We start from the raw sequence: 24,748 nt of genomic DNA, 5'->3' as shown, positions 1-24,748 counted from the left end.
ACATGCAGAAGGAGGCCATTCGACCCATCGAGTCTGCACCGGCCCTTGGAAAGAGCATCCAACCCAAGCCCACACCTCCAGCCTATTCCCGTAACCCAGTAATCCGACCTAACCTTTTTGGACACTAAGGACAATTTAGCATGGGCAATCCACCTGACCCCTGCACGTCTTTGGACTGTGGGAGGAAACCAGAGCATGGGAGGAAACCCATGCAGACGCTGGGAGAATGTCCATACTCCACACAGACAGTGACCCAAGCAGGGAATCGAACCTGGGACCCTGGAGCTGTGAAGCACCGGTGCTAACCACTGTGCTACCATACTGCTCTACTGACGGTAGTGTAGCGATAATGACGCTGGACTAATAATCCAAGGCCCGCGCTAATGCTCTGGGTGCACAGGTTCAAATCCCAAAATGGCAGCTGATGGAATTTGAGTTCAATTAGTAAAAATCTAGTATTGAGAGCTAGTCTCAGTAATAGTGACCATGAAACCATCATTGATTCTCATAAAAACCCATCTAGTTTACTCACGTACGTCAGGAAAAGGATTTTGCCACCATTCCCTGGTCTGGTCTATATGTGACACCAGATCCACAGTAGTGTGGTTGACTCTTACCTATGCTCTGAAATAGCTTAGCGGGCCACTCTGTTCAAGAACAGTTAGGGATGTGCAATAAATGTTGACCATACCAGTGACACCCCATGAAAGAAACCGGATTGTTCCTCTTCTGGAAGACCATTCCAGAAAAAAGTGTACCTGTCTCTTTGGTCTTTTTGGTGACCTTGTCCTGCACATTGTGTCTCACCTCTGGAGGCAATGTCAATGACAAGGTGCCTGAGTTCCTGAGCTATGATGGTGGTGCAGCACTTGGGTCTGTCATTGTTGGGCTTGTCCATGAGGATCGTGATGTTCCAGGTCACAAACTTCATTTTGGTGAATGGAACTCAGTCTTGACTGAGTTGTGCCGTGGTCCAAGTGGGGTCCATGATGATTGGAAACTGTGCTCTGTTGTGAAACATTATCACAAAGGTCATACAGTATATACAGCCCTGTATAATACAATGGTGTTGTTTATTGCCTTGTGTTTTAAGTTAGAAAAGGGCAGTGGGTACTAAACCACGAGGCACTCTGAAACGGTGGACACTCGCTAACTACCAACAGCTTTCAATGTGACAAGCCCTTTCACAATTAAAAACACAGGACAGCTAGTCTCAGAAACCTTCACTGAGTCAAGATCATTGGTACTTGTCCTTGGAGCTCGCTTCCTTCCTGCTTCCAAAATATTAGGAGGCTAGTGTCTGCAGATCAGCATTTGCCAGCAGCCAGTTTTGTGAATGAAACGGCTCCAGTGGAAAGGGAAACTCTTTACTAATGTCCGTTGCAACAAAGATCACTCCATCTCTGGGATTGTATGTTTTGATGGCTGTATCCCCAAGGAGCGAACAGCCTCTCTTCTCTGATGGATGCTGGATAAAGAACTTCCCATTCTATTGTAAGTGCTGACAGTACATTTAGTGACCATTTGAAAATAAGGACGCCAGTCCCTAAAGTGTCAGTAATTTACAGGTTTCACTGTGTTTGCATTTAGCTCAGCAGGTTTCTGTGTTGGTCAAATGTAATTATCATTGACCAAAATAAAACAACAAACTTTCAAGAGATCATAAAATCAAAATTTAATGCGATTTACTCTTAAATGCCTTCAGGGATGGGTAACAAATGCTGGTCCAGCCAGCGACACCCACACCCCATGAACGAATAAAGAGAAAATAAAATAGTTTCTATGATCACTTTGCACAGGTTTTTAAAATTTTACCTACATTTGTTACTTCATTGGCTACTTGATCTCACTGAATCTGACCCAAGTTAAGACCTGTGTTTTCTCTTAAGTGAACCTGCTGCTAAAGTTTCTTGATGTTTGTGCAATAACCATCTTTTGCATGTACTTGTAGACCTACTTTATTCCTTTCTTTCTGTAGAGCCTCTCAGGCTACATGACTCCTGTTGGGCCTGAGCTTTCGCAACTAACAGAAATGAGGCGTGTGAGTAACTCACTGTGCACATGTTAACAGGGCTGCCTGCTTTAAACATTCTGCTAACCATTGCTTTTTCTTCCCATTGTCTGTGAATATCATCTAGTTGTTGCGTCTCTTGTGAGCCAGGGCATGTTAGATGTTATCAAGTTCTGAAATGATCTGGCCACTCGTTACCTTTGTGGGTATAAATTTGTGTTCAGTTTTGGTTTTGACAAGTAACCCTGTCATGACTAAGTGAAGGAGTTGTACAATGTAATGTAAATGCAGGCCCCATCGCATAAAACATTCATATTTAAACTGGCAGTCACTTATATTGGCTAAAAAGTGATAATAGCCATTATTCAATTACATTAACATAAATGTCAAAGTTGTTGCTTATCGTGTATTAATTGCTCTTCTATTTTGTTCAAAAACGGCTGTGTTTATTCACCAGTTCACATCTTGTTTAGGTTTAGGTGCACTGAAAGCAAAGCTAGTTATGTTGCTTTGAATCTTGAGTAGTTTCTTCAGTTATGACCATATAGTACACTAATACATACATGTGGATATCATCTCAGTCCCAGGATGTCGCTACAGGAATTCCTCAGAGTAACTGTACTAGGCCCAATCACCTCCAGCTGCTTCATCAATGACGCTTCTTCCATCATAAAATCAGAAGTGGGGATTTTCACTGATGATTTGCACAAAGTTCAGCATCATTTACAACTCTTCCGATGCTGAAGCAGGTTGTGTTCATGTGCAACAAGACCTGGACAACATTCAGACTTGGAATAATTTAGGTGGCAAGTAATGTTCATGCTATACATTTGCCAGGCAATGATTGTCTTCAACTAGAGAGAATCTAACCATCTCCCCATGATTTTTAATAACATTACCATCGCTGAATCCCCACTATCAACATTAATGGGCTTACCATTGGCCAGAGACTTAGCCATAAAAATATTGTGGCTACAAGAGCAGGTCAGAGACTGGGAATTCTGAGGCAAGTAATTTACCTCCATTTCTTCCCAAACCAAATACACTCAATATGCCTGGCTGAATATAGCTCCAGCAACTTTCAAGAAGCTCGACACCATGCAGGGCAAAGCCACCAACTTAATTGGTACTCGATCAACCAACATAAACATCTCTCCCTACATTATCACTGACACACAGTGGCAGGGTGTACCATCTACAAGATGCACTGCAACAACTCACCAAGGCTCTTTTGACAGCACCTCCTTCCAAATCCTGATCTCTACCAGATATCTAAGAAAGATATCTGCAAGAAAGATATCTAAGGAGAAGGGCATTAGACACATGGGAACGCCACCGTTTTCCACTTCCTCTCTAGCCACACACCACCCTGACTTGGAAGTAATTTGCCATTCCTTCACTCGCTGGGTGAAAATCCTGGAACTGCCTCCCTACCAGCACTGTGGGTGTACCATGGTCAGCAGTGGTTCAAAAAGGCAGCTCACCACCATTTCTGGAGAGCAGATAGGGAAAGACAATAAAACCTGACCTAACCAGTGATGCCCATATCTAATGAAAGAATAAACAAATACATTGGCACATTCTCAGGAACCTTGCCACCTCTCATCCTCCTCTAATTTCCTGTATTATGGGCGTGTTGGTAATCCCTATGTAAGTTTGTCTGTCCTATGTACCGTTTACAAGTGAAAACTCCTGATTACAACCAAAGGGATTTTAGCACAACTGTTGCCCTTGCCACTGTGTATAACGGATCTCATAGCATTCCTACAGTGCAGAAGGAGGCCATTTGGCCCATCGATTCTGCACCGACCTTCTGAAAGAACATCTTAACCAGACCCACCCCTCCGCCCTATCCCCACAACCTCATAACCCCACCTAATAGCAGGTGCTCTGAAATTTGCCAGACAGCCCTCAGTCTCAGCAAGCAATAATAATTCAGCGCTTCAGCCCTTCAGCACTATCCAGTAAGCCCAGCTGGAAGGGAGGGTAGGTGACAGTCAGACAGATTTGTGGGTGTCTGGTGATGACCTGATCAAATTTAGTTGTAGTATTCCCATTGTCATATGCCACGCCAGTACTATCATCATTCAGACAACAGGCTTCTTGGGTAAGGTATTGAGGGATTGCCATTGGCTGTGGAAAAATACTTTAGCATGTCAACGTGGATAATGTCAGTGTCTTTAGAATGGAGGAAAGAAATGTATCTATGTTTCTGGATGAGTAATTCAGCGAAAAAAAAAAAAAAAAAAAAAATACAAATCCTACTACGGATATGAACTTGAGTTTATTTTTTATGAAATCTATTAATAAACAGTAGGGAACAGTAAAAAGTGACCATAAGCTGTCTCATTGGTTGTGTCCCACTGCTTCATCATATCTGACTGAGAAGGTGTATGAAGTCTAATATTTCAGTCTCACACCTCATATGTTGCATTGCATAAAACGCCCACCATATACAGTGGAGACTGCATGCAGTCAGTACTTTTAAGAGAAATTTTGATCCTCTAATAAATACCGTGGGGCAGCACGGTAGCATGGTGGTTAGCACAATTGCTTCACAGCTCCAGGGTCCCAGGTTCGATTCCGGCTTGGGTCACTGTCTGTGCGGAGTTTGCACGTTCTCCCCGTGCGTGCGTGGGTTTCCTCCGGGTTCTCCGGTTTCCTCCCACAGTCCAAAGATGTGCGGGTTAGGTGGATTGGCCATGCTAAATTGCCCATAGTGTCCAAAATTGCCCATAGGGTGGGGTTACTGGGTTATGGGGATTAGGTGGGGTTACTGGGTTATGGGGATAGGGTGGAGGTTTGGACCTTCGGTAGGGTGCTCTTTCCAAGAGCCGGTGCAGACTCGATGGGCCGAATGGCCTCCTTCTGCACTGTAAATTCTATGTCTATGTCTATGTCTAATATCGTGATTCTTTGTTGTGGGTCCCTATGGTTGTGGTTTTTGAGGGTTAGCGAAGAAGCAGACTCTGCCAGCGTTGTTGGTTGATACTTGAAAGCATCTTAATGGTGAATCTCAACGACTGTTTCTGCCTTTTCCTCCTTGTGGATATGTTTTGAGAGTGTATGAGATGCAGCCAATTGTGTTGTTGTGTTAGGTACAGATCAGCAACGATCCGCTAGAATGGTGAAACAGATCCTAGGGGCTCAGTGACCTATAAAGTGAAACCACGTTTCCCAGAGAGAGCCTTGTCTCGATGTGCAATGTAAGAAAGGATTGCATGACTATTTTGTACTGATGCTTATAGATCTTATAAGGTGCCTGGTATGCTTTTACAATTTAGCTCCTGTCCCTTTAATTTGTATGTTATTAATGTTTCCTCTTACTCCACTGTTGTACGAGTGTTAAAAAGCAGTAGCTTTGTGTGTGGTTGAGTTGAATAAAGCCTCAGTTCAGATGTTTCAAAGATGCTCTGTGTCATGATATTCAGATAAACATCATGGTGCAAACACGCATACACACTGATGGACAGATCAACGGACCAATCAACACACACGCAACATCACAGCCAATCACAAGCAAGAGCACATGCACTATAAAACGGGGAACACCACAGTTCCCGCTCATTCCAGCAGGAGACAGCTCAGGGCACAGAGCTCACAGCAAGCCACTCAGACATACACCATGTGCTGAGTGCCTCTCTAAGATAGTGTTAGGGCTGGGTCCTCAGGTTAAAGGGTAAAGAACGAACCACAGTCATAAGTTTACAGATGTTGTTATTGATAGTAATAAAACAGAGTTGTACCATCTGCAACCGTGTTTAGATATAGCAGAACACCCAACACGACATAGTACCAGGATTGGAACCCAGCAACTGTGAGACCTACCTACACATCTTCCGTAACCCGCCATCCTGCGCCATGGACACCATCAGCCCGCCCCAGCCGCTCTAAATCGCTGGAAACCTCGGCGTCAACTGGAAGCTGTTTAAACACGCTTCCAGTTCTTCCTAGAAGCCACAGAAAGGGAGAATCTTCAGACACCAAAAAAATCACCCTCCTTCTCTCCATGGCAGGGCAACACGCCATCCACATCTACAACTCCCTGGTGTTCGTGGACGGTGAGGACAAGACGAAGTACAAGACGGTCCTTCTTAAACTCGAGCAGCACTTCAGCGTCGAGGTGAACGAGAGCTTCGAGAGGTACCTCTTCCAGCAGCGCCTGCAGGGTAAGGATGAGCCTTTTCAATCTTTCCTGACACACCTCCGTATCCTCGCGCAGCCCTGCGGTTATGAGGCCACCTCCGATTCCATGATTCGGGACCAGATAGTTTTTGGGGTCACCTCGGGCACCCTACGCCAGCAGCTCCTCAAAATCAAGAGCCTCACCTTAGCCACCGCCATCGAAGCCTGCATCCTCCATGAAAACGCGACCAGCCGGTACTCCCAATTCCAGGCGGCCGAATCGGCACGGCAGGGGTCCTACGAGGCCGAGCGGGTCCAGTCGATTGAATTCCTCCCGGCCCGCGGCCCGGACGAGGGCGGCCATTTCGCGCGCTTTCCGCGGCTTCCCGCGCTTGTACGCGCCAAAAGAGACGTTGATGCAGAGGGACGCGACGCGCAGGCGTGCTCTACGCAGGACCGAACTGCGCATGCGCGATGGCGCAACGAACGCCATGACGTCACGACGTGCGGCAACTCTGGATCCGCACATTTAAAGCGGCAATGTCCAGCAAAGAATCGGAAATGCCTCCGCTGTGGCAAGATGGGCCACTACGCTGCCTGCTGTCGAGCAGCTCAACCTGCCAATACTCCCCAATTCCGCCAGCCTCGCTGGGACGTGCGGGCCATTCAGCCTCCATACACCGAGTCATACCCTGACGATGTACAGACCGGTCACACCGACGACCGGGAAGCCTTCCGCGTCGCGGTCATTGACAGGAACCGGATGTCCCCAAGCGGGCCCCACCAGCCGATGCCAGTGAACAGCGTTAATCCTAATGGTCAACCGTTCACCAATCACATTCCGTTTAGACACTGGTGCCTCCGCCAACCTTATAGCATGGTCAGCCTTCTACGCCTTGAAGGTCAGACCACCGATTCGGCCATCCCGCTGTCAGATGGTCGATTACAGCGGAAATGTTATCCCGGCCATGGGATCCTGCCAGCTCGAGGTCACACACACAATGCATACACAGCCACACTGTCCTTTGAGACAGTTGGATCATTGAAGGACTCCCTGCTAGGCGCACAGGCGTGCAAGGTTCTCCACCTCGTTCAGCGGTTACACATTCTGTCTCCAGAAGGCACGTCCGACTTCCCGGATGCAGAATTTAGGGCACAGCTCCACTCGCTCCTCGCCCACAACCAGGAGGCTTTCGAGGGCATGGGCACACTGCCCTACACTTACAGAATACGGCTCAAACCGGACTCCACCCCGGTCATTCACGCACCTCGTAGAGTCCCAGCACCACTCAAAGACCGCCTCAAGCAGCAGCTGCAGGATCTCCAGGACCAAGGAGTGCTTTCACAGAGCCCACGCCATGGGTCAGCTCCATGTTGTGTGTTAAAAAGCCCTCTGGCGAACTCAGGATCTGCATCGACCTGAAAGACCTGGACAACAACATCATGAGGGAACACTACCCCATACCCAAACGGGAAGAGATCATGAGCGAAATGGCCCGGGCTAAAAGTTTTACAAAGCTTGATGCCACAAAGGGTTTTTGGCAGATTCAACTGGATCAGTCCAGCAGGAAGCTGTGCACCTTCAACACTCGCTTTGGCAGGTACTGCTACAACAGAATGATGTTTGGCATCATCTCTGCATCCGAGGTATTTCATAAAACCATGGAACAGATGATGGAGGGCATCGAAGGGGTGCGCGTCTATGTTGACGACGTCATCATCTGGTCCACCACACCACAGGAGCACAGCAGTCGTCTCCAGCGCGTCTTTGCTCGGATACGAGCACACGGCCTGCGCCTCAACCGAGCAAAGTGTTCTTTTGGCCAAACTGAGCTAAAGTTTCAGGGGGACCACATATCCCGGTCAGGAGTGCATCTGGATGCAGACAAAATGAGCGCCATTACAGCCATGCCGTAGCCGGCAGACAAGAAGGCAGTGCTACGCTTTCTCGGGATGGTCAGCTTCCTGGGGAAGTTCATTCCTAACCTTGCCTCTCACACAACGGCTCTTCGCCACCTAGTGAAGAAGACCACGGAGTTCCAGTGGCTGCCCGCACACCAGAAGGAATGGGAGGAGCTCAAGGTTAAGCTCACCATAGCCACGGTATTGGTGTTCTTCGACACCTCTCGAGATACGAAGATACTGATGCCAGCCAATACGGCATTGGGGCGGTACTCCTGCAACGGGATGACACTGCATCATGGGCCCCGGTCGCCTATGCCTCGCGGGCCATGACCCCCACAGAACAGCGCTATGCGCAGATTGAGAAGGAGTCCTGGGTTTATTAACCAGCATAGATACGTTCCACGTCTCCGTGTATGGTCTCTCTCAGTTCACCATGGAAACCGACCATCGCCCTCTGGTCAGCATCATACAAAAGGACCTGAATGAGATGACCCCTCGCCTCCAGCGCATTCTGCTCAAGCTCCGGAGGTACGACTTCCAACTGGTCTGCTCCCTGGGAAAGGACCTCATCATCGCGGATGCCCTGTCCAGAGCAGTGAGCACACCACCCGATTCGGAGGGGTTCGTATGTCAGGTCAAAGCGCATGTGGCCTTCACATCGGCCAATCTGCCAGCTAATGATTCAAGTCTGGCTCGTATTCGCCGGGAGACTGCGGCTGACCCCCTTCTACAACGTGTGATGCGCCACATGACGGGAGGGTGGCTCAAAGGACAGTGCCCACAATTCTACAATGTCTGGGACGACTTGGCCGTCATTGACGGTGTCCTCCTAAAGTTGGACCGGATTGTGATTCCACACAACATGCACAGGCTGGTCCTCGAACAATTACATGAAGGCCATTCGGGGTTGAGAAGTGCAGGCGGAGGGCCCGAGAAGCTGTATACTGGCCGGGCATCAGCGACGTCATTGCCAATATGGTGCTCAACTGCCCCACCTGCCAACGGTTTCAGCCGGCGCAACCCCCTGAGACGCTTCAGCCCCATGAGTTGGTAACGTCCCCCTGGGCGAAGGTGGGTGTGGACCTTTTTCATGCGCTCGGCAGGGACTACGTCATCATTATAGATTACTTTTCGAATTATCCAGAGGTCATACACCTGCACGATTTGACATCATCCGCTGTCATCAGGGCATGCAAAGAAACCTTCGCTCGCCATGGCATTCCGCTTATTGTCATGTCGGACAATGGGCCCTGATTTGCAAGCCAAGAATGGTCGTCTTTTGCTACTTAGTATGGCTTCACACACGTGGCGTCCAGCCCTCTGCATCCCCAGTCAAATGGCAAGGCGGAAAAAGGCGTCCATATCGTCAAGCGGCTCCTCTGCAAGGCTGCTGATGCCGGATCAGATTTCTGCTTAGCCCTGCTGGCCTATCGCTCGGCCCCACTATCCACTGGCCTCTCACCAGCCCAGCTGTTGATGGGTCGCGCCCTCAGGACCACTGTGCCATCCATTCTTGTTCCTACTCCCGACCGTGCTCCAGTACTGCAAAGGATGCGACAGCAGCGTGCTCAGCAGAAGGTGGCACATGACACTCGGGCAACTGATCTTCCTGCCTTGGCGCCTGGAGACAACGTCCGCATCATCCTACCAGAGGGTGGCTGGTCGGCAACTGCCGAAGTTCTCCGACCCGTGGCTCCCCGCTCGTTCCTGGTTCGCATGCCTGATGGCTCCATTCGCCGGCGTAATCGCCGGGCTCTTCGCCTACTTCCGCGCTCGTTACGGGATTATACACCGGTGCCACGCCCTCCTGTTGTTCCTGATGCCGACTTCGTGGAGCTTCCTGCCACCATGCCTATTCCTCCTTTGCCTGTGGCCAGGCGCATTCCTCAGCCGGTGGATCCTGACCCACCCTGTAGGCGGTCAACCCGAATTCGTCGCCCACCTACTAGGCTGGACTTATGAGTCTGTTTGAACATTGTGGCATAACACTTAAGTGAGTCCAATGTTAATATGTTTCTCTTTTTGTCGTTACAGGAGTTTGTTTTTGATGTTTGATGATTACACTTGTTTTGTTTATGGTACAACCTCGTTGCTATGTTGCATCTGACACCTTCCTATGTGTATAGTTTAGCCTCATGTACATGCTGTAGATATTGCACACACACTCAGCTGCACTCAGTACACATCTATGTTTTTTACCACATAGTCACATATTCTTGTAAAAAGGGGGGGAATGTCATGATATTCAGATAAGCATCATGGTGCAAACACACATACACACTGATGGGACAGATCAACGGACCAATCAACACACACGCAACATCACAGCCAATCACAAGCAAGAGCACAAGCACTATATAATGGGGAACACCACAGTTCCCGCTCATTCCAGCAGGAGACAGCTCAGGGCACAGAGCTCACAGCAAGCAACTCAGATATACACCATGTGCTGAGTGCCTCTCTAAGATAGTGTTAGGGCTGGGTCCACAGGTTAAAGGGTAAAGAACGAACCACAGTCATAAGTTTACAGATGTTGTTATTGATAGTAATAAAACAGAGTTGTACCGTCTGCAACTGTGTTGGTTCGTCTGTATAGCGGAACACCCAACACGACACTCTGGCGGTAAAAGTTCAATTCTACCATGGGTTAGAGGAGAATATTGCAATTTTGAGGAACAACTTGGAGCTATCCTAACCAAGATGTCCATTCCTGTTGTAAGTTCCCCACAACATTGCACTGTTAGTGCAAACCTGATTGTCACTGGTCAATTAGTTACTTTGGGCATTGATTGTGAATGGGTCAGATCTTGTTCCCAAGACACAGCATTGCATTGCAACGTGGTAATTTGCCCCATAGAACGCAGATAATTTTATTTAGAAACAAGGCACCTACTTCAAACTAGGTGCCATTCTTTGAACATACTGCAGAATTTAAGCCTATGTTTGTGAGTGGGCAGAGTACTTGTCATTCAGATTTAGAGAAATAATAGTTTAGAGGTTCATAATCTCTTGTTATGTAATTGTTTTCATTTATTAAGGAGTCTAGGGCAGCACGGTGGCACAGTGGTTAGCACTGCTGCATCAAGGCGCCGAAGTCCCAGGTTCGATCCCGGCTCTGGGTCACTACCGTGTGAAGTTTGCACATTTTCCTCGTGTTTGCGTGGGTTTCGCCCCTACAACACAGATGTGCAGGGTAGGTGGATTGGCGACTCTAAATTGTCCCTTAATTGGAAAAAATTAATTGGATACTCTAAATTTATAAAAAAGAATTTATTAAGGTGTCTAGTTTGCTGAACTGTTAGTGTTGGAGCCAGTTGCATGTATGGCCTGTACTGTACAAATGTGGAGGCCTGAGAGGCTTATTAGGATTTACTTGCTGTTGTGCCTCTGCATAACTACCCAAATTTGCTTGTATCCATACCTCACATTGTTTGGCTGTATTATTCAATACAACGTTACCCATGCGTTAGTATTTTGAGAAAGGTCCTTGCGTCCTGCTTTAAATTGAGCACTGGCGCTGTACTTTACTGACGAACCATTGCAGCATTGTGTGTTCTCCTCTGCTCAGTGCTTTTTCGATCCTGGCTTTCCACAGAATTTTAACTCCAATTAAAATCTGTGTTTGGTGAAATAGTCTAAAAGGACATCTTAGCCATGCTGTTATCACCCTGAATGTACAGCAGCAATAAAGAGCACTAGTGTTCCTGAAGGGCAATTAAAATGTAATGTGATTGATTTCTTGACAATGCTGCTTCACAGAGCTTGTTGATCTAAGGGTTTGTTTTGAATGTTAGATAAACGCCCTTGCCCTCAACAATTTCATTTTGTGACGAAAACAGATTTTTCTACTTTTTGTTTTTGGGGGTTTCAGATTGCAGATATACAAACTGTAAAACTAACCGCTAAGGAACCTGATCTGTACAAAATTAAATAGCACAGAAGGAGACTATTCATCCATTGTGCCTGTACGGCTGTCTGAAAGACCTACCGTAGTCTCACACCCCTGCTTTCGCCATAGCAGTGGAAGTGTTTTTCTTTTTAATATGTATTATATATTATTTTTGAGGCAGTGCATAGCAGATCACAAAAACTTGTGGAGTAAATGAAATCTCCCAGACTTTTTTTGCCAATCATAACATTTGTACCATTGGGTTACCAGCCCTCTTGTTCTCTCTTTTTACTCTTACAATCCCTTATTACATTTTGAACACCTCTGTTAAATCTCCATTCAACCTTCTCCTACATGTTTTCCCTTTTTCTCTGGGAAAGTACCTGTCAGTCACTGCTCGTACGTCATGCCGTACGTGGGAGCTTGTCGGAATTTTTGAGGGATTATTGTGTAGTCTGCGCTTTATGCCTTTCACTCAGTTTTTTTTCCCCCTTGTTTGAAATTTTATTTAAGAACTTGCTTTTAAACTGTAATTTGTGTTCTGCTTTGCAAGAAAGTATCCTGCAGTGCTGCAACACATGCCATGTAAATCAGAGGCACTGCTTTCTTTATGGACAGTGGTATTGAATTCACTTTGCAATGAGTTGCACTAATGTCAGTATGTCTCCTGGGCACTTTGTGTCATGCTCTGCGATTGCCATTCCTTGACATAGGACAGATTGCTATTGGGCTGGTTGGCTTCCTTGAACTAGGCAACCTCATCACATGCTACAATGGCTCACCTTCAATGATCCATGCCAAACCTGACTGCTAAAGATGCTTTTGGCTGAAGGACCATTTGGTGCTGGTAAGATAGCAAATTTAAGTGTAATCTAAATAGTGCAAATTGTCGAAATAAATATACCTGGCCTGTAGCACCTGCAGTCATTAATCAGGGCCGAGCCCCATGTGGCATAACATATATAATCCAAACATTGTCCAGGGTTAAAGAGAGCTTCAGCTGCAATACCATGCATTGCTGTGAGGATGGGAGACAGTGGTGAAAGGCAGATTATACGTTGACCCAAAGTATTCCGTAGTGATCCTGGAGTATTGATGTATCAGACTTGTGTGCTTTCATAATGTACCAGAACACATGTACAGTGAGCAAAATATAGAGCAATGACCTTTGTGTAATTGCATCTTTTTTGTCTGTGGTGTGCTTATTTACAACTTGATGTTTCCTTTGCAAAACAGTAACTCGGTTTTAAATCATTGCCAGTAATTGTACCAGATCGAAATTCTGAATGGAGTAGGTGATCAAGAGACTTTTCAATTGGCAGTACCACATTGGCTTCAGTCCAGATGAAAGCGAGCATGCAACTGTGCTGGGCCATTGAGTTTTCTTTTTGTTTTATTAAAAGTCCCTCCTGCATCTTGCCATTTGCGATACTTATGAGAGCCTAGACTTTTGATCATGAGAGTCATTACATCTGAGCCAAAAATTCTCCTGTTGTCACAACTGCAAGTTTTTTGCCATTGGGATGAGAATAGGCTGATTTATTTAATTTTGTGGTGGTCAGGAGTGCATCGACAAACAATGGTTTACCTATTGCCAGCCGGGGCAGCATGGCACAAACCAGGGATTGATGAAATGAAATGAAAATCGCTTATTGTCACAAGTAGGCTTCAAATGAAGTTACTGTGAAAATCCCCTACTCGCCACATTCCAGCGCCTGTTCGGGGAGGCTGGTACGGGAATTAAACCAGCACTGCTGGCCTTGTTCTGCCTTACAAGCCAGCTGTTTATTCCACTGTGCTAAACCAGCCCCTATGATGGAACTTTAGAGTAGTTTCATACTGGGCAGCACTTCATCTATTGTACCATCTTGGCACTTGGTTCCTCTTCAAAGAAAACATTGTTTGAAGTGGAAGATGTGCCATGATAATACACTTTATCACCCTTTCGGCTGCTGTTCCATTGTGTGGTTGGATGTTGCCAGTACGCAATCTTTTACCAACTCCTGCCGCATCACTGCTTTGCACCCTCTGATATTTTGTTTCCTCCTTCCCACCCAACTCTCCTTGATGTCACATTGCTGGATCTCCCACCAAGAATTTGGCGAGTCACTGGTGACTAGGAACTGAACAGAAATAGCCATGGTATCAACCGAGTGGCTGCCAGATTAGAAATTGGGTACTCTGCTGTTGAATAACTTGCCATCTGAAGCCCTCAAAGCATTCCCACCATCTACAAGGCTCAAGTCAGGAGTGTGATGAAATATTTGCTACTTGCCTGGATGGTGCAGCCGGAACAACATTCAAGCAACCCATCACTGTCGAGGACCCAGGTGTTCATTTGGTTGGTGCATCTGCCACTGATCTCATTATTCACCCTTTTCATCACTGGTCCTATGTGGCAGCATCTCACCATGGTTACTTTGACAGTGCCTTCTCTCCCTGTGACCTGTACCACTGATGAGAACAAAAGCAGCAAGGTTGTGGGAACACCATCTCCTTTAGGTTGCATATCGTTCTGGTGGTGACATGTATAACCATTTATTCATAATCCCTGGATTCCTGCCTAATCATCACAAGGACTGCAGAGGTTGAAGGAGAAAGACTTTCACTGCCACCTGGGCAATTAAGGATGGGCAAGAATTAGGGCAGCATGGTAGCACAAGTGGATAGCACTGTGACTTCACAGCGCCAGGGTCCCAGGTTCGATTCCCTGCTGGGTCACTGTCTGTGCGGAGTCTGCACGTTCTTCCCGTGTCTGCGTGTGTTTCCTCCGGGTGCTCCGGTTTCCTCCCACAGTCCAAAGACGTGCAGGTTAGGTGGATTGGCCAAGATAAATTGCCCTTAGTGACCAAGAAGGTTAGGAGATTGGGTTAGGGGATAGGGTGGAAGTGAGGGCTTAAGTGGGTCGGTGCAGACTCAATTAGGCCGACTGGCCTCTTTCTGCACTGTATGTTCTATGTTCTTTAATTGCAGCCTTGCCAACACAGACCAGACCCTGAGATAGAACATAGAACAATACAGCGCAGTACAGGCCCTTCGGCCCACGATGTTGCACCGAAACAAAAGCCATCTAACCTACACTATGCCATTATCATCCATATGTTTATCCAATAAACTTTTAAATGCCCTCAATGTTGGCGAGTTCACTACTGTAGCAGGTAGGGCATTCCACGGCCTCACTACTCTTTGCGTAAAGAACCTACCTCGTCATGGATGTATAGGGAGTATAGCAAGGGGGCTAAGTATGCAGCCTTGTGGGGCCCCAGTATTGAGGACTATCGTGGAGGAGGAGTTGTTGTTTATCATCACTGATCGTGGTCTATGGGTCAGGAAGTCGAGGATTGAGCTGCAGAGGGAGGGGCCGAGCCCTAGGTTTTGGAGTATTTATATGAGCTTGGCTGGGATTATGGTGTTGAAAGCAGAGCTGTAGTTAAGGAATAGGAGTCTGACGTAGGAGTCCTTGTTGTCGAGGTGCATGTAGGGCCAGGGAGATGGCGTCTGCTGTGGGCTGGTTGTGGCGGTATGCGAATTGCAGTGGATCAAGGCATCCTGGGAATATAGAGTTTGAAGGGGAACGTTCATGGATGTTATTTATATCAACACCCAAAAGACATTTAATAAAACCCTCTAAGAGACCATAGACCATAATTGAGACTCATAAAATCAAGGGAAAATATTGACCTGGTTAGGAAACTGGCTGAATGGCAGGAGACAAAGAGTAGGGATAATGGTCAGGTACTCTCACTGCCAGGATGTGACTCATCGTAGCCTATAAGGACCTGTGATGCGATCTCAACTAGTCATTGTATTTATTAACAATTTAGATTAAGAGATAGAAGGGCAAATGTAGATAGAAAACATGGAAATTTTAATAGATTCCGTGAATGAACAAAACTGCCCTTCTGGCAAATGAGGTCACCCATTTTGGACCCAAAAGGATAGAACAGGGTACTTTCTAAATGGTGAAAGGCTAGAGACAGTGAACATCAAAGTTTTAAAAATCCAGGTACAAAGATCATTAAAATATAATGAACACTACATAAAATAATCAAAAAGGCTAAGGGAGTGGCAACCTTTATATCTACAGGACTAGAATGCAAGGAAATTGAAGTCACGATTCAGTTATTCAAACCACTGGTTGGAACACACCCGTTGTACTGTGAACAGTTCCGTGCAACACACCTTGTATACTTCTGTACTGTCTTGAAGGGAGTACAACATAGATTTATCAAAATAATACCTAGACTCAAGAGTTAAATTATGAGAAGAAATTACACAAAGTATAGCTGCATTCCCTGGAATTTAAAATGTTAAGAGGTGACTTGATCAAAGTTTTCCAAGTATTGAGAGGAAAAAGAGATGTTAGACAGAAATGAGTTCAGCTAGTTGAGGAATGTAGTACTGTAAGCAGTGTCTAAAACTAGAGCCAGAACACTCGGGAGTGAAATTCGGAAATATTTCTTCACAAAAAGGGTGGTAAAAATTTGGAACTCCACAAACGACAATGGATGCCAGACCATTGTTAATTTTAAATCTCAGTGATAATATCTTTTGGTTAACAAATGTCTACAGGATATGGAGTAAATGTGGGGATAGGCAGTTAAGCGATAATAAAAATCTTTATTATTGTCACAAGTCGGCTTACATTAACATTGCATGAGCATCAATTTCAGCATATTCAGCCTAATCTGTAATTGAAGTAGATGCACTGTCCCTTTTTATGTGCCAAACCAAAGGGAAAATACAGTGGATGCTGGAAGTCTGAAATAAAAGTAGAATGCTGGAAAGGTTCAGCAGGTGAATGGCACCATCAGTGGAGAGGGAAATGGATGTAATGTTTCGAGTCCATGTGACTTTGTCCACAAATGCTGCCAGACTTGCTGAACTTTTCCAGCATTTATTCCTTTTTAATGTTGTTGGTCTGGATTAAAGAAATGAATAGTCTACAAGTTTGAGAACTTAAGTTGAAGTGGTCTCTTAGTGTGAGGCTGAAGTCTCTGCTTTTTGCCATCAGAAGGAGCTCTTGAGTTGAAGCACTGTAACTCACTGGGAGCCTCTAGCGTTGCAAAGCTGATACTACAATAACTTCACACTAAGCAGACTTTTATTCACCACGAGCTTCAGAGTCACTTATCTGTTCAAAATAGGTGAAAAGCAGAATGATGATGGAAATAAAAACAGAAGGTGCTGAAAATTCTCAGCAGTTCTGACAGAATCTGTGGAGGAGAAACAGAGTTAACGTTTCCATTACCCTAAAACGTTAACCTCTGTTTCTCTCCCCACAGATGCTGTCAGACCCACTGAGCGTATTCCAGCATTTTCTGTTTTTAGTCAAAATAACTGTTCAGCTACTGGCAAATATATGTTTTTAACTTATTCTGTGATTGATATATATATATATATATATTATATATTTAAAATATGTCTTTATCTTAGCCTTCTTTACAATGGGTGTTTCTATTTGTTCTCCCAATAGGATAGCACAAGTTCGATTGGCTCAGGAGATTTCACTGGCATCAAAGAGCTGGATGCAATTAGCAATGAAATCAGCGAACTACAAAGGTGAGCATTTCATTAATGGCAACTGCAGCCAATCAGATTGGGAAAACACTTCTCTCAGCTTCAGGATCAAACAATCAGACAAGCAAGAAATGCACAACTATTCGAAATACAAAGCTACTGAAAACTACTTCATGTGCTTTTTCAAGTGAAGTATCACGGGGGTTTAAAAACAGCATTCGGGTTCACCCCAAAGTCATTGCGTGGCTTGGTACTGAACTGCATAGACTGGGCAGGTGCCAGGTTTGATTGCTGGGTTAGCCTGCTAGGGCTCACTCACACTCAGAATAAAGAGTGGTGACTCGGGTGAGGGTACATGGAGGGTGTATATATTTTCCAGCACAAAATAGTGGATTAGCAGGCAGATAACTCCCAAGGAGAGCCCGATCATATTCTCCTCAACCACTACCCTAGTCAAACTGTAGCCATATAATGGCTCCCTGTGCAACTGAACAAACGGTAACAAAAAAGTCTGAGCTCCTTGAGATTAGGGAGGAGTGGGTGGTTGAAGAAGGTAGATTTTGGTGGAGAGGAGAAGCCAGAAGTTACCTTTGTGTCACTGGATGATATTTGAGTAGTGGGTGGTTTAATGATAGAGAGCAGGATCTGATGATGCTTTAAGCTTTCCAACCAGACCTGGAGATTGATGCTTAAACCAGTTGTCCACCAAAAATGTTCAGATCTGTGAGCTTGAATTTAAGACTGGAGATTTATTTATTTATTTTTTGTTTATTCATGGGATGTGAGCATCGCTGGCTAGGCCTGCAATTACTGCCCCTCCCTAATTCCCCTTGTTCAGAGGGCAGTTAAGAGTCAACCATATTTCTGTGGGTCACGAGTCACACATAGGCCAGCCCAGGTAAGGACGGCAGATTTCTTTCTCTGAAGGACATTAGTGAACCAGGTGAGTTTCCACAACAACTAACAATATTTTAATAGTTCGACTTCTAATTCCAGATTATTATTGAATTCAAATTTCACCATCTGCTGTAGTGGGATTTGAACCCAGATCCGTAGAGCATTGCCCTGGGTCTCTAGATCCTCAGTCCAGTGATATTACCACAATGCCACCATCTCCCCATTTATTGTTAATGGGATGTGGGCGTCACTGGAAAGGCTGGTGTGCCAAAACAAAATACTGTTGATGTTGGAAATTGAAAATAAAATTGAATTGAGAAAAAAATGAATTTAGAGTATCCAATTCTTTTTTTTTCCCAATTAAGGGGCAATTTAGCGTGGCCAATTCATCTACCCTGCACATCCTTTTGGGTTGTGGGGGTGAGACCCCCTCAGACACTGGGAGAATGTGCAAACTCCACACGGACAGTGACACAGGCCCGGGATCGAACCCGGTCTGTGGCACCGTAAGGCAGCAGTGCTAACCACTGCGCCACCGTGCGGCCACATAAAAACCGAAATTGCTGGCAATACTCAAGTCAAGTAGTATCTACGAAGAGAGAAACAGAGTTAAGGTTTTATGTCAATGACCTTTTATCAAAGCTGGGAACAGATAAAAATGTAATAGGTTTCAAGCAAGTGAAAGGAGACCAGGTGGATAAAGGACATGAGGGAAGGCCTGCGATAGGGTGAAGGACAGAACAGATTAAAAGACAGGAAAGGATTGAGAATGAGAGGGCATAGATTTAAAGTAATCGGCAAAAGAAGCAAAACTGAGATGAGAAAAACCATTTTCATGCAGTGAGTGATTAGGGTCTGGAATGTACAGCCCGAGATTGTGGTGGGGGCAGGTTCAATCGAAGCATTTGAAAGTGATTTAGACTATCTAAAAAGAACAAATGTGCAGGTTTATGGGTAGAAGGGGGTGAATAGCACTAAGGGAATTGCTCATTTGGTGAGCCAGTACAGACATAGTGGGCCAAGTGACCTTCATCACTGTAACAATTCTTTGATTCCCTTTATTGGGACACTGTGTATCCGCTTTGCAGAAAAATCTGAAGTAATTTTTCCTTAAGGGAACCTACACACTATTTTTCTGTGATCTAGTGTGATCTGAGAGTATGCATAAATGGGTCATTTTTAGTTGGCGGGATGTAACGAGTGGTGTGTAACAGGGTTCAGTGCTGGAGCCGTAATGTTTTACAATTTATATACGTGCTTTGGATGAATGGGCTGAAGGTTTGATTACTAAATTTGCTGATGATACAAAGATAGGTAGGAAAGTAAATTGTGAAGAGAACATAAAGAGGCTGCAAAAGGATGTAGATAGGTTAGGTGAGAGGGCAAAGATCAGACAAATGGAGAATAATGTGGGCAAATGTGAAATTGATCAGTTTGGAAAGAAGAATAAAAAAGAAGCATATCTAACTGATGAGAGGTGGCAGAGTTCTGAGGTGCTGAGGGATCTGGGTGCTCTGGTGCATGAATCACAGAAGGTTAGCATGTAGGTACAACAAATAATTAGGAAAGCTAACAGAATGTTATCCAATACTGGAAGAGAATTGAATATAAAAATGGGAAGGTTATGCTTCAGTTATACAGGGCATTGGTGAGACCACATCTGGAATACTGTGTACAGTTTTGGTCTCATTATTTGAGAAAGGATGTATATGTGATGGGGACAATTCAGAGATTTATGAGATTAATACCTGGAATGGGTAGGTTGTCTTATGAGGAAAAGTTAGGTTTGTATCCACTGGAGTTTAGAAGAGTAAGAGGCAACTTGATTGAAACATATTGATAGGGTGGATTTGGAGAGGATGTTTCCTCCTATGGAAGAATCTAGAACTAGGGGTCACTGTTTAAAAATAAGAAGTCACCTATTTAAAACAGAGATGAGTAATTTGTTTTCCCCAGAGGATGGTCAGTTTTTGGAATTCTCTTCCTTAAAAGGTGGTGGAGGCAGAATCTTTGAGCGTTTTTAAGGCAGAGGTCAATCGATTCTTGAAAGGTTACCGGGGGTAGGCAGGAATGTGGAGTTGAGGTTAAAATCTGATCAGTTGTGATCTCATTGAAAGACGGAGCAGGTTTGAAGGGCTGAGTGGCCTCCTCCTAATTTGTATGTTTGTATATTAATTATCTTTCTCATCATGTTTTGGGTCATTTGAAGGCATCAGTTGTGGTCAATATCCTAATTATACATCAGAATATCCACTGGCACTTCTATATCTGTCTCTCTCTTTGTTTTATCCTCTCATTATTTCTGTCTCTCTTGTCCTGAATATCCTCCCTTTCTCATGTCATTTGTTGACTGGGATATCGGAACAGATGTAGGCCATTCTCCCTCAAGCCTATTTTTCCATTCAATTAGATCATGGCTAATCTGTATCTCAACTCCATTCACCGCCTTAGCTCCCTGGCTCTTAATCCCTATACCTAACAAAAACAGGACTGTATTATACACAACATTGAATTGTTGGGACTGAGATCGCCAGATTATGGCGAAAGTGATCAATCAAGGATGGACAACATGCAGTATCAGATTTTTGTAGCTTTGTTTCTCTTGATCAACATTGGATGTCGAAATCTGTAAACTGAATCTTTCCTCAATTCTGTTCTTTTTAAAAATAAATTTAGAGTTTCCGATTAAGGGGCAATTTAGCATGGCCAATCCATTTATCCTGCACATCTTTTGGGTTGTGGGGGCGAAACCCACGCAAACTCGGGGAGAATGTGCAAACTCCACACAGTGGCCCAGGGCCGGGATCGACCCTGGGACCTCGGCGCTGAGAAGCAACCGTGCTAACCACTTGCACCACCATGCTGCCCTGTCAATTCTGTTATGAGGTGTGTGCTGAAAAGCATTGGAGCGATGAGTATATGAAGTAACTTAGCTCGGGATTCACAGCCTAGTCTCCAGGGAGCAGTCTCGGCGGGCAGAGCATTGGAGCGATGTGTATATGAAGTAACTTAGCTCAGGATTCACAGCCTAGTCTCCAGGGAGCAGTCTCGGCGGGCAGAGCATTGGAGCGATGAGTATATGAAGTAACTTAGCTCGAGGATTCACAGCCTAGTCTCCAGGGAGCAGTCTCGGTGGGCAGAGCATTGGAGCGATGAGTATATGAAGTAACTTAGCTCGGGATTCACAGCCTAGTCTCCAGGGAGCAGTCTCGGCGGGCAGAGCATTGGAGCGATGAGTATATGAAGTAACTTAGCTCGAGGATTCACAGCCTAGTCTCCAGGGAGCAGTCTCGGCGGGCAGAGCATTGGAGCGATGAGTATATGAAGTAACTTAGCTCGGGATTCACAGCCTAGTATCCAGGGAGCAGTGTCGGAGGACGGATCGTCGGAGCGATGAGTATATGAAGTAACTTAGCTCGGGATTCACAGCCTAGTCTCCAGGGAGCAGTCTCGGCGGGCAGAGCATTGGAGCGATGTGTATATGAAGTAACTTAGCTCGGGATTCACAGCCTAGTCTCCAGGGAGCAGTCTCGGCGGGCAGAGCATTGGAGCGATGTGTATATGAAGTAACTTAGCTCGGGATTCACAGCCTAGTCTCCAGGGAGCAGTCTCGGCGGGCAGAGCATTGGAGCGATGTGTATATGAAGTAACTTAGCTCAGGATTCACAGCCTAGTCTCCAGGGAGCAGTCTCGGCGGGCAGAGCATTGGTGCGATGAGTATATGAAGTAACTTAGCTCGAGGATTCACAGCCTAGTCTCCAGGGAGCAGTCTCGGCGGGCAGAGCATTGGAGCGATGAGTATGTGAAGTAACTTAGCTCGGGATTCACAGCCTAGTCTCCAGGGAGCAGTGTCGGAGGACGGATCGTCGGAGCGATGAGTATATGAAGTAACTTAGCTCGGGATTCACAGCCTAGTCTCCAGGGAGCAGTCTCGGTGGGCAGAGCATTGGAGCGATGAGTATATGAAGTAACTTAGCTCGGGATTCACAGCCTAGTCTCCAGGGAGCAGTCTCGGCGGGCAGAGCATTGGAGCGATGAGTATATGAAGTAACTTAGCTCGAGGATTCACAGCCTAGTCTCCAGGGAGCAGTCTCGGCGGGCAGAGCATTGGAGCGATGAGTATATGAAGTAACTTAGCTCGGGATTCACAGCCTAGTCTCCAGGGAGCAGTGTCGGAGGACGGATCGTCGGAGCGATGAGTATATGAAGTAACTTAGCTCGGGATTCACAGCCTAGTCTCCAGGGAGCAGTCTCGGCGGGCAGAGCATTGGAGCGATGTGTATATGAAGTAACTTAGCTCGGGATTCACAGCCTAGTCTCCAGGGAGCAGTCTCGGCGGGCAGAGCATTGGAGCGATGTGTATATGAAGTAACTTAGCTCGGGATTCACAGCCTAGTCTCCAGGGAGCAGTCTCGGCGGGCAGAGCATTGGAGCGATGTGTATATGAAGTAACTTAGCTCAGGATTCACAGCCTAGTCTCCAGGGAGCAGTCTCGGCGGGCAGAGCATTGGTGCGATGAGTATATGAAGTAACTTAGCTCGAGGATTCACAGCCTAGTCTCCAGGGAGCAGTCTCGGCGGGCAGAGCATTGGAGCGATGAGTATGTGAAGTAACTTAGCTCGGGATTCACAGCCTAGTCTCCAGGGAGCAGTGTCGGAGGACGGATCGTCGGAGCGATGAGTATATGAAGTAACTTAGCTCGGGATTCACAGCCTAGTCTCCAGGGAGCAGTCTCGGCGGGCAGAGCATTGGAGCGATGTGTATATGAAGTAACTTAGCTCGGGGATTCACAGCATGGTCTCCAGGGAGCAGTCTCGGAAAACGGATTATCGGAGCAGTGAGTATCAGGAATTCCACTGAAGCTCAATAAAACTGACATCACAGGAAAGCTGTGACCAGATTGGCTTGTAGGAATCTGCTAAATCTGAAAAGAAACATGGCAAAACTAATTAATGAATTAATTAACTAAGTAAAGATGGCTGGACAGGCAATATGCTGTACCTGCATGATGTGGGAACTGGCAGATGCCAGTGACCACATCTGCAGCAAGTGTTTGTTGCTCGATGAATTTCGGCTCAGAATTAATGAGCTTCAGATACTGCGGCACATTCGAGAGGGAGAGAGTTACCTGGCCGCTTTGATTCAGGAGACATTCACACCCTGTAGATTAAGTACCTCAAATTTGGCCAGTGGTCAGGAACAGCAAGGTGTGCGTGAGGCAGGTAGAGGGACCCTGAAATCAGAAATAAAGGAGCCTCAGCTTTTGACCGTGTCCAACAGATACAAGGTACTTGCTCCCTGTGTGGATGAGGAAAAGGACTGTAGGAAGGATGAGCAAACTGACCACTGCACCGTGGTACAGGAGGCCATTCAAGCAGGGGGAGCAAAAAGGCAAGTGGTAGTTGTAGGGGATTCTATAATTAGGGGAACTGATAGCATCCTTTGCAAGCAGGACCAAGAGTCCGCATGGTACGTTGCCTGCCCAGTGCCAGGGTGAGGAACATCTTTAACAGGCTTGAAAGGATGTGGGAGGGGGAGGATCCTGTAGTTGTGGTCCACATTGGGATAAACAACATAGGCAAGAGGACCTGTTTAGGGATTATCAGGAACTACGAACAAAATTAAAGAACGCATCCTCAAGGGTTATAATCTCTGGATTACTACATGAGCCACGTGCAAATTGGTATAGGAATAAGAAAATTAGGGAAGTAAACTTACAGCTAAAGGAGTGGTGCGGAAAGAGGAGTTCCATTTCATGGGGCACTGGCTTCAGCATTGGAACAGGAGTGATCTGTACCATTGATCTTCACGAACTGATCTGGGACCAGTGTTCTAGAGGAAAGGATAAATAGGGTGGTCACAAGGACTTTAAACTAGCAAATGGAGGGGAAGGGAAGGGTAAAACTACAATAAGTATATTGGTTAATGGGAACCAAAGCAGCAGGTCAGCATGTTAAGAGAATGCAGAGGTTAATGGGATGAACAGGCAGTGCCAGTCTAACGACTACAGAGGAGAAAGGAAGCGTAAAAAATCAAAATGTAAGATGACTGGGAGTGAAAGTTGGGGATGAGGCTGAGTGTTATCAGAGATTAATAAAGGAGATCAGAATGTGTGGAAAGCAAGAAAATCCTGCAAGGGAAAGACAAATCAGAGGACATATTTAAAAACCTTGTACCTAAATGCACACTACTAGGAATAAGGTCAATGAGCTGACGACACAAATAGAGACAAATGGGTATGATTTGGTGGGGATCATTGAAACGTGGGTGCAGGGAGACCGGGACTGGGAGTTGAATGTTCAAGGGTACTCCGTATTCCGAAAGGATAGACAGGTTGCTTTGTTGATTAAAGATTACTTCAAGGCTGTATTAAAAAATGATATGCACTAAGGGCCAAAATG

At 45.9% G+C, this 24,748-nt stretch overlaps 1 protein-coding gene across 5 annotated transcripts in view; it reads left to right on the top strand.

The window, feature by feature from the left end:
• The window catches only part of eps15l1a (epidermal growth factor receptor pathway substrate 15-like 1a), a 607,694-nt gene that overhangs the window by 196,610 nt on the left and 386,336 nt on the right, over positions 1-24,748 (top strand). For 4 of the 5 annotated variants that reach the window (XM_072482837.1, XM_072482840.1, XM_072482839.1 and 1 more), the window contains exons 12-13: positions 1,979-2,041; positions 17,407-17,492. In XM_072482837.1, coding sequence (XP_072338938.1) covers positions 1,979-2,041; positions 17,407-17,492 — 149 coding nt within the window. The remainder of the gene's footprint in view (positions 1-1,978; positions 2,042-17,406; positions 17,493-24,748) is intronic. The other variant, XM_072482838.1, reaches the window with a different exon arrangement.

This window comes from Scyliorhinus torazame, chromosome 18 (assembly GCF_047496885.1).
Source record: "Scyliorhinus torazame isolate Kashiwa2021f chromosome 18, sScyTor2.1, whole genome shotgun sequence".
Lineage (NCBI taxonomy): Eukaryota > Metazoa > Chordata > Chondrichthyes > Carcharhiniformes > Scyliorhinidae > Scyliorhinus > Scyliorhinus torazame.
Note: the sequence above shows the minus strand (reverse complement) of the source record. Positions and strands in the feature narration are given on the sequence as shown.